Raw genomic sequence first — 16,629 nt, 5'->3', positions numbered from 1 at the left:
AACTTTCATTGAGAACATTTTTCTCTATCTCTTATAGTTTCGACGATACACGCTTTGAAAGAAAAGAACCGATTTTTTTCAAAAGATGTTTTACTCTTAAAAGTGTATTAAGGCACGTATAAGAAAAATACGTGTCCCTTATTTTTATCTGTACAACATATTAAAGGCGGACGGATCCGGATAGCGCACGGGACCGATAGCACACCACCACTCACAGCGGTCGATGCCTAGAGTTTTTCCGTTGGTTGGGTTAGATAAGTCAAGATGATTGGTTGGTGGGCTATCGCATCGTGCGCTATCGCATCCCGTCTATTAAAAGCACGTCGAACTCGGAGGGAGTCACTTCCGTAACTCACGAACGCGCGGACAAGTGCGCGTACCATGCGTATAGAGAGGTTTTTATTTATTTTTGGAAAATGGGAATGTCGCATCGTAACTTCATCATATACCATTGAATTTGTAATAAGTTTTATTTTGCTTATTAAAAAATAAAAATTTTGAAATAATTGGTAAGTGATGAGTGAAAGTATAAAAAATAATTAAAAAAAAATTTTTTCGCTGTTATAAAGTACTCTTCAAGCCATTCAACTTTTATTTAAAACATTTTTCTCTATCTCTTATAATTTTGACGATATACGCTTCAAAAGAAAAAACTCGATTTTCTTCAAAAGAGTTTTCACTTCCAAAAGTAAAAACAAGCACGTATAAATAAATACGTATCTCTTATTTTTATCTGTACAACAACATATTAAAGGCTCGTCAAAATTGGAAGGGGACACCTTGAAACCTTTTTTTGTAAGAAGAATAAGGTTAAATAATTTTATGCAAAAAAAGCTCGTTTTTCGCGACATTCCGGGACAGTTGGTAACTTGACCGTAAATGGACAATTTTTAGGGTGGGGGATATTGCCGTCCGTGGCAGGCAAAATCGACATTTCCGTAAAGTGCGCATGCGCATTTCTGTCAAGACATAACTGTGAACGTTTCATGGCGCATGCGCTGAGCGTAGGGTCAAAATGCATGAGCAAAGATAGTACACTGATCTTTCATAACCTATAACCGATACAGGCAGTGACAGGAAAACGCCACGCGCTTTCTTTTTACCTGGAATGCCGGGAAAAACGTACTTTCTTTAGATAAAATATCGTACAACATGAAGCCTATTTATTGACACATAGAATGAAAGGTACTCTAGCCAAATAAGGCCCACCTAACTTATTTTATTTTTTATAAATTTTATTTACAAAAATATTAAAATAAACTAAATAAGAATAAAATGTTTATTTTAACCACTTGCCAAAATAAAATTATCATCTATATAAAACATTTTTAAATAAACAAAAAAGAAATTTTTTAAACTCTAATATTGGGCCTTATTAAATTCTTGTGTTTTAATAAGGCCCCAATTAAAAATAAATTAAAAATAACAAAGGATTAAACATATTTTCTAACTCACTGTTAAAATGATTATTAATCACAATTACGAAATCCTTTAAGATCTATTTTACTGTAAAACATCACAATTATTTTTAATTTTGTTTAATTAATATTTTAATTTTAGGAAATTCTGACTATTTTAGTGCAATTTTAGCTTATGAAAAATTAGCGTCATTAAAAATCATTATTCTCTGTTGCAAGCCACATAATAAACAAATGGCAATGGCTATAACAATAAATGTATAAGTGGGCCTTATTTAATAATGCATTATTTATAAAAAAGTATACTTATTCCAAAAAATCGATATATATATATATATATATATATATGTTTTTTTCTACAGTTATAAAGTTAAATAATTTTATAATATTTTGTAACAAATCATAAAATAATGTATTCTTATTAAGTTTACAACCAATTTTTATAAAAACGGCTAATTTCCCCACTTTGTTACTGCTTTTGTTGCACTGAATAAATGTGTTGCTACTGGTATTAATTCTTTAGTTTCTTTTTATCTACTTCCTATGACATATCTTTTAAACATATATTTTAAACATAAAACACATTTTTAAATAATAAATTTAAAAGTGGGCCTTATTTAGTACTGGGCTTTATTCGGGCTCAAGTACCTTATGTCCCTAAAATTCTAGAAAAAATGTTTATAATAATTTGAGAACGTTTGTGAGAACAACAAATTGTATAATTTGAAAATAGTACTCAATCAATTCCTTTGATGAAAAGATTTAAAGCGCATGATATAGTAAATATATTTTATTGCCTGAGAAGACAAATTCGTACGATTTCCAATAATTTTTGACATAAAAATCAAGGACGGATTTAGTACATTAATCAAATAAGCAAATAGAATGAATACATTGTAATACCTATATAACAGTAAACAAATAATTAACAATAAAATAGTTCCACGTCAGCCAGTATCTGGTAAGTCAATGACCAAACGGACATTCGCGGAGAGATTGGGTAGCCAACCTTAAGCACCGTCCTTGTTAAACGCGGGAATGTTAATGTTTACAAGTTGCGTTTGCCACGCGGTCGTCGCTTGTTACATCCAGAGTGTTCGGTAAAGAGAGTTCCACCTCTCTCGGAGGAGATGACGTAAAAAATAAGCAAAAATGTCCTTTACCATTTTACGATGTTCGCAAAATTTAGCAACGTTTGTAATTGAAATCATCGATTTAACCCGGTTTTCTGCCAATTGTAAACGTGCTGTTAGAGATGATTGCTCGATACTTGCGGCTCAGGGAGAATTGTTTATTATAAGCAACAATAAATATTTGAGTGGTGTCGGCAGTTCGAAGAACACTCGCCATGCAAAGATAATCTCTAGAAGTAGGAGAGGGTAAGCGTATTTCATTGCGTGTTAACCTTTTACCGGTAAACTACCTAGAACTGATTATATATGACCAGAGCATTTAATGTAGACATTTGCTTGGATCAACGCCTACTTCGGGAACATTTCGATGCTTTGAGAACTTGTCTTAAAAAAATTTGTGATTAATCGCTTGCATTGAGACCTTTTTCTCTCCAAAGTAAACGAGCAATCTGCATAATGATCAAAATGATTTTAATGCATATGCCGGATAGATCTAAATCTTTGTCACTGATTTAAGTTATTATCATAAAAATTAATTTTTTTTTGTACACGAACCCACAGTTAAAAAATTTCAACTGTATAAAGTATGTCTAGAAAGATTGGGATAAAACGTTTTTACTGACACGCAGAACATATGCCTTTAAAATTCTAGAAGAAATGGTTAATTTGAGAAAGTTCTTGAGTGCATACATAGTTTATACAATTGGAAGATTGTCCACAATCAATGCCTTTGGTGAAAAGATTTAAAAGTGGAATGATATACTAAAATATATTTTATTGCCCGTGTTACGGAACGCTTGCCATCTCCCTTTTTCTGTAAAGCGTTTATTGTAGAATTTATTATATGTGTGACTGTGTTGGTAAAATTTTGAAAATTTAATCTCTATTGCCTCCATTGTATTTTGGTGGCAGCTAGTGTAGTCAGTATTTCTAAACACACTAATACGTAGGCAAGAGTGTGTGAGTGTACACGTATGAAGTGTACACGTATTAGCATAAAGTGTTCATAGATCATCACGAGAGATCCAGTTCGCAGCAGTTGCAGAAGTTAAGCATCGACTACCACGGTCACGACTTGGATGGGTAGCCACTTGGAAATTTTCGAGAGAAAATTCCCGAGATTTTTTTGCGAAAAATGCTTTTTAAAGTATTTCAAAAATATTATTTTGCTCATTAAAATTTTGTAATGCAATAATATTTATGCAAATATTTTGAAGAAATTCGTAGAATTAGAACGTCCTGTAGATGTACAGGATAGAATGAGGCACTCCTTTAATAGTTCATAGAACGCTCTGAGGACTATAACAGTTTTTTACGGTATCCTGCTCAACGTAACAGGATGTCCTCCTCCCGTGGATGTTCCTGTGCTCAGGGAAGTAATAAATGTTTCATTACTTTAAGTTTAGAATCTGTTAAACAACACTTTAACGAATAGAATCGTTCCAGTTGCTTCAATTTGAAATCACAAATTGAGACAACTTTTTCTGCTCGCGCGCTATCAAGGTGAGTCTTTTTTCCTGTTACTTTATGTTTAGAACTCTAAAATGTAGCGACACCACTTTTTAAATTAATTTTAAATAAAAACATTTATTTTTGTCATTGAATGTATTTACGAATTTACATTATTGAAACTAATTAAACAAAATAATATACTTTGAAACAAAAGCTATGCAAGATTTTGCGATACATATTTATTAAATTCGTTGAGCGCTTTTCGCATCTCATCGTATTTTGCGCGATCGCATGCATCATGTAACGGCAACCAGTCGAACGCTTGATGCTCGTTCGACATTCTCACGGGCTTGTCTGGATTGAGCAGCTGCGCCAACCAATAGATGACAATCTTGGGTTTCCCATTCACTTCATATGTCATTTCGTGCCTCGCATCCTCGAAGATTTTGAGATCGTTTGGCAAGAAGCCGGCCTCTTCCCAAGTCTCGCGCAAAGCTGTCTCCATGTCAGATTCGTTTGGGTCGACGTGACCTAAGACACCAACCGTCGAGCTTTATTTCTCTTTAAGGACAGACTTTGTATTTAAAAAAAATTATTTTTGGTTTATTTATATTGGGTCCCAATTGCGCACAGACCCAATTGGACACCACCAATCACGTCATCTAATCTAACCCAACCAACGGAAATACTCTAGGCATCGGTCACTATGATTGATGGCGTCTAATTGGGTCTGTGCGTAACTGGGATACTTCTTTTATATTTTAGTCGATTTATTATAGTTACATAGTAGTTAAAAAGAAAAAATATTTTTATTATAAATTATTAAATATTTATTATCACAATTATACTATTATAAGGAACACATATAATACATTAATAATTAAAAATTTAATGGTTAATATTGTAAGAAAGTGAGTTTGATCGAAAAGATGCTCTATAAAATCAATAAACTTAGTCAATGTCACGAGCGCTACTGAGTGACTTGAGAGTGCGCTGATGGTCGTCACTATGATTTTTGTATTCCATGTTTTTCTTCACTAGTAACACGCATAGCGCCGGCGTCTATTCTTTTTGTTCTTATTTAAGCCATCATTCTTGTATACGCCTAATTATTATTTCAAATATACGTTTAATCTAGCTAAAGTGCTTACTTTATTACGAATTCCTGATAAGTTGTGGACCCAGCGCTCGTAATACATTGCGCGTGTTAAATAAATTCAGTGCACAAGGAAAGAACACCATTAAAAATGGCTACCGCAACCAGTCTTGCAAATATAGAAAAATTAACTGAAGTTAATTACGAACTGTAGAAGGTTCCAATGAAGAGCATACTGGTGTTCAATGACTTATGGCAATATGTTGATGGCACAGAAGTGAAGCCTGCAGAAAACGCACAAGAATGGTTAAAGAAAGAGGCTAAGACATTGGCGCTAATAAATCTGAGCATCATACATGGTCAGCTCAACCATGTTAACCCTTAAACACGTAAGTGGATCTGAGAGACCCCATATGAAGTTTTGAACGCTTGCTATGTGAAGATGGAATGAGATAGGAGGTTCGGACCAAGACGTAAAAAAAGTTTGAAATTTCGTCTTTCAATTAATATAGTTGATCAACTTTTGTGGTCAATTAGAATTCGAACGGCACAGCAGCAAAGTTTTGTTAGGGTCAATGCGATCCATAGTGTGTAAGTGAAACTTTTTTTGTGAGTATTTTACAAAAAAAAACTGGACAAAATACGTTCGAACAGCTCGATTTGCAGATGTCACTCGCATATACTCTGTCTAAAGTTGGAATACTATAAAACATTGTAGAAAAAAGAGTTTTTCTGAAATATATCATGAAACACATCAATTTTCAATTTTAGACAATTTAATCAAAAATTTCTCATATTCGCCTTGTTACATAAGTACATTTTTTAATAGAAATGACAATAATATAATTTTTTTTGAAAGTATGAATTTTTAGCTTTAAAACGCCGTATTGTAAAGTTCTTTAAAGTTTTTTGTTGCAAAGATATGATTTTTTTTAAAAAAGTGGATTTTTAGATGCCCAAAAATACCTCATATTCTCCATGTTACATAATTATACTTTTTAAAAGAAATGATTTTGCCAAATTTTATTTTGAAAGTGTGACTCTTTAGCTTTAAAACGCCGTATTTGAAAGTCCTTAAACATTTGTTGTTGCGAAGATATGATTTTTTGAAGGAAAAGTGGATTTTTGACCAATTTCTCATTTTTGCTTAATGGTTTTGCTTTTATAACTTCACAATAAATTATTTGTTGGCAATGCCGATTATGCAATCATACTCCTGAGATTTTGAACTTTTGTTTTAAAAAAAAAATCGTAGAAAAATATTGATTGTAATTAAAATTATAGCTTCTCAAAGTTGAAAAAGTCTCCCAGATCCAAAAATGTATTTCCGTATTTTACAGGATCGGTGTGTTTAAGGGTTAAGAAAGCTGTATCGTTAAAAGAAGCATGGGATGGACTCAAGGCGATATTTCAATCTCGAGGACCGGTGAGGAAAGCGGCCTTATACAAGCAGTTGCTGAGGATGGAGAAGAAAACGGGCGTCACTATGACACAATACATCGCCGACTACACACCGTGGTGGGAGTAGTACATGGTGTGTGTAGTTTGCAAGCGTCTCTCTCTAATTCTTTGTTCTCTCATTTATTTTTTGACCGTAAGTCCTCACGTGTACCAACCTTGTTTAACTCCGTAAAGTTCCCACATAGCACGTAATATTGCAATGATATCATAGCAATATCACTTTTACATTGCAATATTACAAATGAAATATTGCAGAAATATCACGAAATATTACTATGATATCACAGTAATATCAAAATGTCCGCGAAAACGCATCACAGTAATATTACTGTGATATTTCATAGTAATATTACTATGATATTTCACAATATTTCTGTGATGTTTATGTGATATTTAAATAATATTGCAAAAAATTAAATAAATAAATTATTTCAATTTATTTTATTTTTACTGTTATTCTTAATATTATTTTCATATCGTTACATGTAATATATATTAAACATAAAAAAAATAATTATATTTATTAAAACAGAATACAATAATGTAAACGTAATAAATGTTTAATTTACCAAAAAAATCTCTTGTATCCTTTTTCATTTTTGTTAAAAAAGATTCAATTTGAATTATAATTTTAATTTATGTTCAAGATTAAATAACAATACAAAATATTATTTACATGTAAAAATATAAAATTTTATATGGAACAGCGTTCCACACGTACCCCTTAAAAAGAAATTGATAAACTTGTTTCAATAAACTGATTACTGATCAGTAACTGACAAAATATAATCAGTTACTGATCAGTAATCAGTTTAATGAAACAAGTTTATCAACTTTTTTTTCAAGGGACGTTACATTGGAAAAAAATTAGAACAAGTATTCGTTTCCAAATTACAACAAGCAACAATTTTCTTTAAAATCTCACTGAAGTGTGAGCTAGTGAGTCGTGGTGAGTCGGCCCGGTCGGCCGCAGTGGCGTCTAGATATAACACCTGAGGCTGCACTTGACTCACGAGAAGGTCTCCAGCGGCGCGGCCACCTAGCGGTGGTGCCAGCACTCACTTGTTTTCGTGGAGTCTTATACACACGGCGGGACCGCATAGCGGCTGTGTACGCGCTCGCTTGTTTCGTCGTATGTTGTGACGGTCGGTGACCGAGCCGCAACATTATATACATACATATAATTAATTAACATTTTAAAATACCTAATTAATGATAGAATATATATAATCATATTTTTTAATAGAGTTGAAAAAAAAGTGAAATCTAAAGAAAAATTTGTTGGAAATTTAATATTTTAATTAACTTGAAAAACCTTTTACTGTGGTATATAATAGTCTAATCAATATTAATGAATAAACTATTTCACAAAATAATGTACCGAGCAGTAAATATTAAATGACGTAAAAATGTATATTTTTTTAAAAACTTCTTAATATACTTTGAAATATTTATTGCCAAGTGAATAATAAATGTGTATTAACAAAACTTTTTGTAAACATTTTTTTTTAAATTCCTCATGATAAAAATTTTTAAAAATTAAAATCAATTTTGTGCTCCTGTAAAAATTATAAATGACAATAAGATAAATACAAAGGTTTTTCTGTAATTTTTAAATAAAATCATTATTGATCGAGTTGTAAAGCAACAATTAAATTGATAGATTACATAGAAGAGCGTACATTATAGTTTATACATATATACAGTTTAAGGAATGAACTAAGTAAATATCTAAACTAATAATAAAGTTAATTAATTTTTTTTCTTAACATTTACTTTTATTCCACGAAAGGGCAAAGACATAATTATTTTATTTGTAAGTTGATTTCTTCTATAGGATACCGAAATTACCAAGAATATTAAGGATACTAAAAATATCGAAATTAATCAAAGAGATAGTGACGTTGCATTAATAAGACATAATAAAAACGTGGTTTGACATTACCTTGTTCTTTGAAATTAAATATTGCAACAATATATTGCAATGATATCATTGGAATATTTTAATGTTATTATCACTGTGTAATATCACAATAATATTTCTGTGATATTTCTGTGATATCAGTAGAATATTTCAATGTCATTATCACTGTGTAATATCACAGTAATATTTCTGTGATATTTCACAGTAATATGTAATATTTCTGTGATATTGCAATGATTCTGTGATATCACAGAAATATTACGTGCTATGTGGGTTGTTACAACTGAATGTGTTTGTCTTCGTTGCACGCACATCATCGGTCTCTCTTTATCGTATACGTGAATGTTCGTACGGTTCGTAACCTCAAAAATATAAAAGCAGTGCAACAACAAGTGCAGTAAATATGGGTTCAAAATCATCAAAAGGTATGTATAATTATTATATATTTAATTTTATATATTTATTACAATTTTGTATTATGTCAACTAAATGTTAACGTAAATCATTATTGTAAATTATAAAAATTATGGTAAGTAATATTACATATGTACATGTATAAAAATATAATGTATAGGGCTAATGAGAGTGTAGCGCGGTTGATTTTGCGCAGAAATAAATAGTCATTTATAGATTGAGAATCAGTTAATTAATTGACATTAATCTTTGAACGTTTTAACTCTCTTCGGAGTCATCATTAGCAAAAAATTTTAAGTACATAAATCAGAAATTCGAAAACATATCTATTCTCTTAAAGAATTAATGCACCAGCCATCGCCGATTCCATGTGGTTGTCAATCCCGGATTGCCGATTACGAAGTGAAAATTATTTAAACGTGATATGGGGGAAGTTTTGATCACCCTATAATTGATGTTATGTAATAGTAACTTTAAAGAGTTGTAGATTTGAGTGACTTACCATTAAAAATCGACGACGATTTGCGAAGCCATGGATAAGGCATTTGACAATAGTAATTATTGCACGAATTAGGAAAGGCCGCAGTCAGTACAAGATGTTTTCAATCGAGCGATTCCCAATCGACTAGTCGTTAAGCGTACATAAAACAGGTCGGAGATACATTTATTCAATAAGATATAGACGAGCAACTCAAAACAATAAGTATAAGTCGTGGAGAATATAAACATAAGTACGTGATTCCGCCGTGAAGAAATGTGTCCGTTGATAGAGTTGGTCAAAAAGGATTGAGTAGATAAATTAATACATAATTATTTAAAAAATACAAAGGAGTTGGATTATAAAAATACATAGATAAATTAAATACATAAATAGTTGAGTGTAAACGGACACGTAAAATGTTCTTACTCTAAGATAGCAATCTTTTTAACAGAGAAAGATACGCATGATGTAAATATTCGGTATCCGATTGTCAGTTCAAGCCATTCTTTTGTATCTGAATGTGTAACATTTCGGACACTAGTCGCTTTCCAAGCAAACGTTCAGAACCAAGAATTTTGGTGTTCTCCCATTCGAACTTATGATTAAACTCTATACGGTGTTCAGTAATTACGGAAGAGTTCCTATTGTTCCAATTAATGTTGTTGCGATGTTCCGTTATTCTTGTTTTCAGCTTCCTGTTTGTCTAACCAACGTATGAAGCATTGCATTCTTTACAAGCAATTTTGTATACAACATTTTTCATAGAACTCATTGGGAGAATATACTTTTGTCCTTTAATAAACCTGTTTAATTTGTTGAGACTAAAAAAGGCCGGTTTTACATTTAGATTTAGATTCTTCATGATGGATAGAAATTTAACAAAAATGTTGGAAATGTATGGCAATAGGAACCACGAGGTTTTTTTTCTTACAGTGGAATCATTCATGCTCTCTGGTTTTGTGTGTGTGTGTTTAATAAATCAGTGATTTCAACCGGCTATTAATAGTCTTAAAGATAAACTTTACAGGGTAGTCATTATGTAACAGTATGTTAATGATACCGTCTTCGAAGACAGATTTCGCGTCATATACCTGGTTACATTTGTCAGGCATTTTTTAACAAACAGGATAACACGTTCCAACAACATTTAGAACACGAAAATAACAAAATGGATAAGAAATTGTATTGGCTTTTTTTAAAAAACAAAAAACGATTAGTTGAAAACGTTAAACCGATACATTATTACTATTCGAATAACAACAACAAACCAGCATTTTCAAACAGTGGCATCTCTCGTGAGCACAAATTTGAAATCAAAGTTAATCCTAAGGAGTTTACCAACGAACCAATCAAATCATCTTTACATGAATCTCGAGATAAATGGTTTATAAATTTATCGTCGATTCACATTCCAAAGGAAGTAAAAATATTATTGCAACTCGGGGGAAACTTTTCGTTACCTCAAACAGACAAAAACAAATTAATACATCAGAGTTTTGAGAATTAATACAAGAATTTTGAAAGCAATCTAGAAAAAATTAACCCGGCATTACATTTAGACACGAGAAATTCTGCGATACCAATTTTTAACAATCTCTTGTCCTTTTCACAAAAAAAGAATGACATCAATAATAGATTAAACTTTTTAATAAAATCTACAGTTAATTTCATCCGGAAGAATCCCCAGATTGTGTTCACGAGAGCTGACAAGGGTAACATCACTGTCGCCTTGGACAACCAGGCATATAAAGAAAAAATGCTGGAGACTAAAACACCTACGAAATTGTTAAAAAGGATCCAACTAATACTATGACTAAGAATGTTCGCGGATTGCTAACGGGATGGAAAGATCGAAGCTTTATTATCACGCCGTCAACATATAAAAAAATTTTTTGCAGTGACGGCAACCTCCCGAGAGCATACGGCCTTCCCAAAATTAACAAACCGGGATGTCCCTTGAGATTAATAATCTCTTCAATTGACAGTCCTATGTGTGCTCTAGCAACATATTTACACAAAATTATATCCGACAATACTCCAGATGCCTTCGGCAAGGTTGAGAACAGTTTCTAGCTAATCGAAAAGCTAAAGAGTGAAAAATTGGATGCTGATCACGTTTTAATTTCTCTAGACGTTGTATCACTATTCACGAACATCCCTGTTGAGTTGGCACTAAACAGTCTCTCAAATAGATGGCAACATCTTGAAAATAAATATAATATTTCTAAACACAAATTCTTACAAGCAGTAGAACTGGTGCTCAACTCAATATTTTTTACCTTTGACAATAACTTTTATAAACAAAAATTCGGCACACCAATGAGATCCCCTCTCTCCTCTATAATAGCCGATTTAGTGATGCAAGATCTAAAAACCAAGGCCTTGAAGAAAATCGGAATACGTTTACCGTTTTACTTCAGATATGTTGTGACAGCTGTCCCGAAGAATTTAATTGATTTTATCTTATCGACCTTCAACTCATTTCACTCCCGTTTTCAATTTACAATGGAAATAAGGGGAGAGACTATCAACTTCTTAGATGTTACTATTAACAAGGCGAACACATGTTTAGAATTTGACTGGTATCACAAACCTACTTTTTCAGGTAGATACCTTAATTTTCTCTTAGCACACCCACTGTCACAAAAAAGAGAGACAATTATAGGAATGGTTAACAGAGCATTCTTATTATTGAATTCCATAAAAAGAACATTGAGCTTATCATTAATATACTGTTACATAATGACTACCCTGTAAAGTTTATCTTTGAGACTATTAATAGCCGGTTGAAATCACTGATTTATAAACACACACACAAAAAACCAGAGAGCATGAATGATTCCACTGTAAGAGAAAAAACCCTCGTTCCTATTACCATACATTCCCAATATTTCTGATAAATTTCTATCTATCACGAAGAATTTAAATGTAAAACCCGCCTTTTTTAGCCCTCAACAAATTAAACAGGTTTATTAAAGGACAGAAGGATACTCTCCCAATGAGTTCTATGAAAAATGTTTTGTTTGTAAACAAAATTGCTTGTAAAGAATGCGATGCTTCATACGTTGGCCAGACAAACAGGAAACTGAAAACAAGAATAACAGAACATTGCAACAACATTAATTGGAACAATAGGAATCCCTCCGTAATTACTGAACACCGTATAGAGTTTAATCATGAGTTCGAATGGGAGAACACCAAAATCCTTGATTCTGAACGTTTCCTTGGAAAGCGACTAGTGTCCAAAATGTTACACATTCAGATGCAAAAAAATGGCTTGAACTCACAATCGGATATCGAATATTTACATCATGCGTATTTTTCTCTGTTAAAGAGATTGCGATCTTAGAGTAAGAACCTTTTACGTATCCGTTTACACTCAACTATTTATGTATTTAATTTATCTATGTATTTTTATAATCCAACTCCTTTGTATTTTTTAAATAATTAGGGTAAAGTCGGTATATACGCCGCAGTTATCAAAAATTTAATTTATCAAGTATTATTTACTATGTTTAAGGAAAATAAATTAGGCCAATAAAAACTTCATACTGTTTACTATTATAAAAAAAATTTTAAATATGAAATATTTATTTTCTTATACTTGAAAAAGAAACTTAAAAAAACCCTTGCATTTTTGTCATACAAAAAAAAGTGGCGGAATTTATGACTACTCATGTGTAAGATACACGGCGCATGGAAATTTACAAATAATATTTTCAGATATGATATAAAATAACATAATGACTTACAAAATGTGTTTACAAAGTTTATTAGGGAATAAGAACAATAAATATGTATACAAAGTAATAATAATGCAATATTAAAGAAATTAATATGCACAGACTTCAACAGAGTACGCATTGTGTTCTCAACATAGTGCTCAACATAGGGTAAGTGCTACTTTCCAATTACGCAGTGTCTGTATTACGGCATAAATCCCGTTCGCTGATTTAGACTTGTTTAGGCCGTATATCCTAAACAAGTGGAATATACAAGATATCAAACTAAATAAAGAATACAAGAGTTATGCACTTGAATCTTGCTTGTATTTCATCCTTTACTATTGCTCTACATTTACATATCATGAAATATTCATTATGCCTTTTATATTTTCTACAGTAATTATTTTACGTAGATGGTAATACACGATTGCGCTACTTCTACGTAAAAAAATTAATTCAATTTACGATATTTTTGTTAATATTAACAATAAAGAACTGTAATTACAATACAATACTAATATAACATAAAGGCACATAACAAAATAGTTCTGAGCAAACTATCTTTATTTTTTCTATTTTTTCTGACTGCTGCGGCGTACATCCCCCCGCGGCTTAAATACCGACTTTACCCTATGTATTAATTTATCTACTCAATCCTTTTTGACCAATTTTATCAACGGACACATTTCTTCACTGCAAAATCACGTACTTATGTTTATATTCTCCACGACTTATACTTATTGTTTTGAGTTGCTTGTCTATATCTTATTGAATAAATGTATCTCCGACCTGCTTTATGTACGCTTAACGACCAGTCGATTGGGAACCGCTCGATTAAAAACATCTTGTACTGACTGCGGCCTTCCCTAATTCCGTGCGATAATTACTGTCAAATGCCTTATCCATGGTTTCGCGAGTCATTGTCAATTTTTAATGGTAAGTCACTCAAATCTACAACTCTTTAAAGTTACTATTACATAACATCAATTATAGGGTGATCAAAACTTCCCCCATATTACGTTTAAATAATTTTCACTTCGGAATCGGCAATCCGGGATTGACAACCACATGGAATCGGCGATGGCTGGTGCATTGATTCGTTAAGAGAATAGAAATGTTTACGAATTTCTGATTTATGTACGAGGTGTGTTCAAAAAGTAACGGGAATTTTTAAATTTCGCGGGTTTGGAGAGTCCGACAGTCAAATTTTTTTTTTGTTTATGTTGGTATACATGCCCCTGAAGTATGCTGAAATGTTGAGCTGTATTCATTGTTTACTTTGTCTGTGGCAGCCGTTAAGGTTACACGTGTTTTTATGAGCTCGGCGATTTTCGTTTCTGAAAAAAGATGGATCAAAGAATTTATATCAAATTTTGCGTAAAAAATAACATAAAGTGTAACAAAGTGTGTGAAATGTTAACAAAGGCCTATGGTGAGTCTGCTATGAGTAAAATAAGAGTTTACAAGTGATATAATCGTTTCCAAGATGGCCGTGAAGACGTTGAAGATGACGAACGCCAAGGACGCCCCAGCACATCAAGAACCGATGAAAACGTCGAAAAAGTGAAAGAAATGGTTATGAACAATCGCCGAATCACAATCAGAGAAGTCGCTGATGATGTTGGCATATCAATTGGCATATCAATGGAAAAACAATTCATGGCTTTTGCACCACGATAATGCACCTGCTCACACTTCATTGCTTGTTCGTGAATTTTTGGCCAAAAACAATACTGTAATGATGCCCCAGCCTCCATATTCGCCAGATATGGCTCCGTGTGGCTTTTTCCTATTTCCAAAAATAAAGAGAACCTTAAAGGGCCATCGTTTTACAAGCATAGATGACATTAAAAGCGCATCGCTGAAAGAGCTAAAGGCTATCCCAAAGATCGAGTTTGAGAAGTGTTTCGGGGATTGGAAGAAGCGCTGGCATAAGTGCATAATATCTAATGGTGACTATTTTGAAGGCGACAACATTAATGTAGACGAATAAATAAATATTTTTTTCAAAAAACGAAAATTTCCGGTATTTTTTTAACACACCTCGTACTTAAAATTTTTTGCTGATGATGACTCCAAAGAAAGTTGAAACGTTCAAAGATTAATGTCGATTGATTAAATGATTCTCAGTCGATAAATGACTATTTATTTCCGCGTAAAATCAACCGCGCTGCATTAGCCCTATACATTATATTTTTGTTTCGAGAGTCTTGATCATATTGATTGTATATGTATAATTAGAATTTTATGTGTAACTATAACTTATTTGTTAAAATTATATTATTATATTATTAATTATATTATTACGCACTATCTTCACTAAATTTCATATAAAAGATCTCGAATCATGCGCTCCTCTCGAAATCGCGTATTCCAGTTTTTCCAGAGAAAAGGACACAGCGCAAATCTTAGGGAGTGACAAAGATGCAATCAAAACAGTTGTAGTAACCTGATATCATCAAACATTTAATTTTTCGTAGTTGGCAGACCTGGGGACTTACGGTCTTTCGATGCGAAAAAGGGGCGTAGTTTCCCAGTTTTGCACACACCATATAATACTTCTACCATGCTACACACGCAAAGCAGAGCAACTTGAAAAAGCGGGCATCGAGATACCATGAGTTGTTGTCGATAATGTTGTTAGGTTCATTACCGTCCGAATTTAAAAACTTTAGTACAGCTATCGAGTGGCGCGATACAATACCGACGCTAGAAAATTAAAAGTAAAGCTTATTGAGGAGGAAGCAAGACAGAACGATCGCATATCAAAAACAAACAAAGATAATAACAACGCGTTATTAGCAAAAGGGCGTTCAAAATATGCACACGCAAAATCGACAGATAATTTTACTGAAGTAAACGCGAGTAAATTTGTTGGAAAATGTTTTAATTGTGGTAAAATCGGGCACATGAAATTGTGAAGCGAAACCAAGGAATAGCGAAACAAGTGATAGCGACGCAATGACTACGATTGCATGTAATGCGGAAATAATTGATAAATCAAAAACTTAGTATCTTGATAGCGGCGCGACAAAACACATGTGCAACGACAAATTTTAAAACAATAAAAGACGACAATAAATTAAAAATATACACTGCCGCGGAACATTTCGTAAAATCAAACGGCGTTGGTGATATAAATTTAAACATAAAATTAAATTAAAATGTGACAAATTCTGTAAAATTGAAAAACGCGTTGTATGTCCCACAATTGCATAACAATCTTTTATCAGTATCAAGCGTTACGAATAACGGTTATATAGTTACGTTTAAAAAGAATAGAGCAACTATCAATCGAAAGGATGTTTCAATAATACTTGCAACTAAATGCGATCAGTTATATGTAGTCAATGAAAAAAAAAGAATATACAGCGTTTATAGGCAAAAAAGATCAAATTTATTTGCGAAAATGACACCAAAGGTACGGGCATCTTAACGTTACTGATTTGAAAGCAATGCAAAATAAGGACATGGTCAAAGGTATTAATTTCTTGTCAAGAGCGAACAAAATAATTTGCGAAGTAT

The 16,629-nt window shown here is 32.5% G+C and overlaps 1 protein-coding gene across 1 annotated transcript in view; it reads right to left on the bottom strand.

Annotated features, from left to right (window-relative positions):
- Window positions 1–2,193: 2,193 nt before the first annotated feature.
- Window positions 2,194–16,629, bottom strand: part of LOC113004773 (bis(5'-nucleosyl)-tetraphosphatase [asymmetrical]) — a 49,289-nt gene continuing 34,853 nt past the window's right edge. Inside the window, exon 2 of the mRNA XM_039451785.1 lies at window positions 2,194–4,534. Coding sequence (XP_039307719.1) covers window positions 4,218–4,534 — 317 coding nt within the window. The 3' untranslated portion in view covers window positions 2,194–4,217. The remainder of the gene's footprint in view (window positions 4,535–16,629) is intronic.

This window comes from Solenopsis invicta, chromosome 7 (genome assembly GCF_016802725.1).
Source record: "Solenopsis invicta isolate M01_SB chromosome 7, UNIL_Sinv_3.0, whole genome shotgun sequence".
Classification (NCBI taxonomy): Eukaryota; Metazoa; Arthropoda; class Insecta; order Hymenoptera; family Formicidae; genus Solenopsis; species Solenopsis invicta.
Note: the sequence above shows the minus strand (reverse complement) of the source record. Positions and strands in the feature narration are given on the sequence as shown.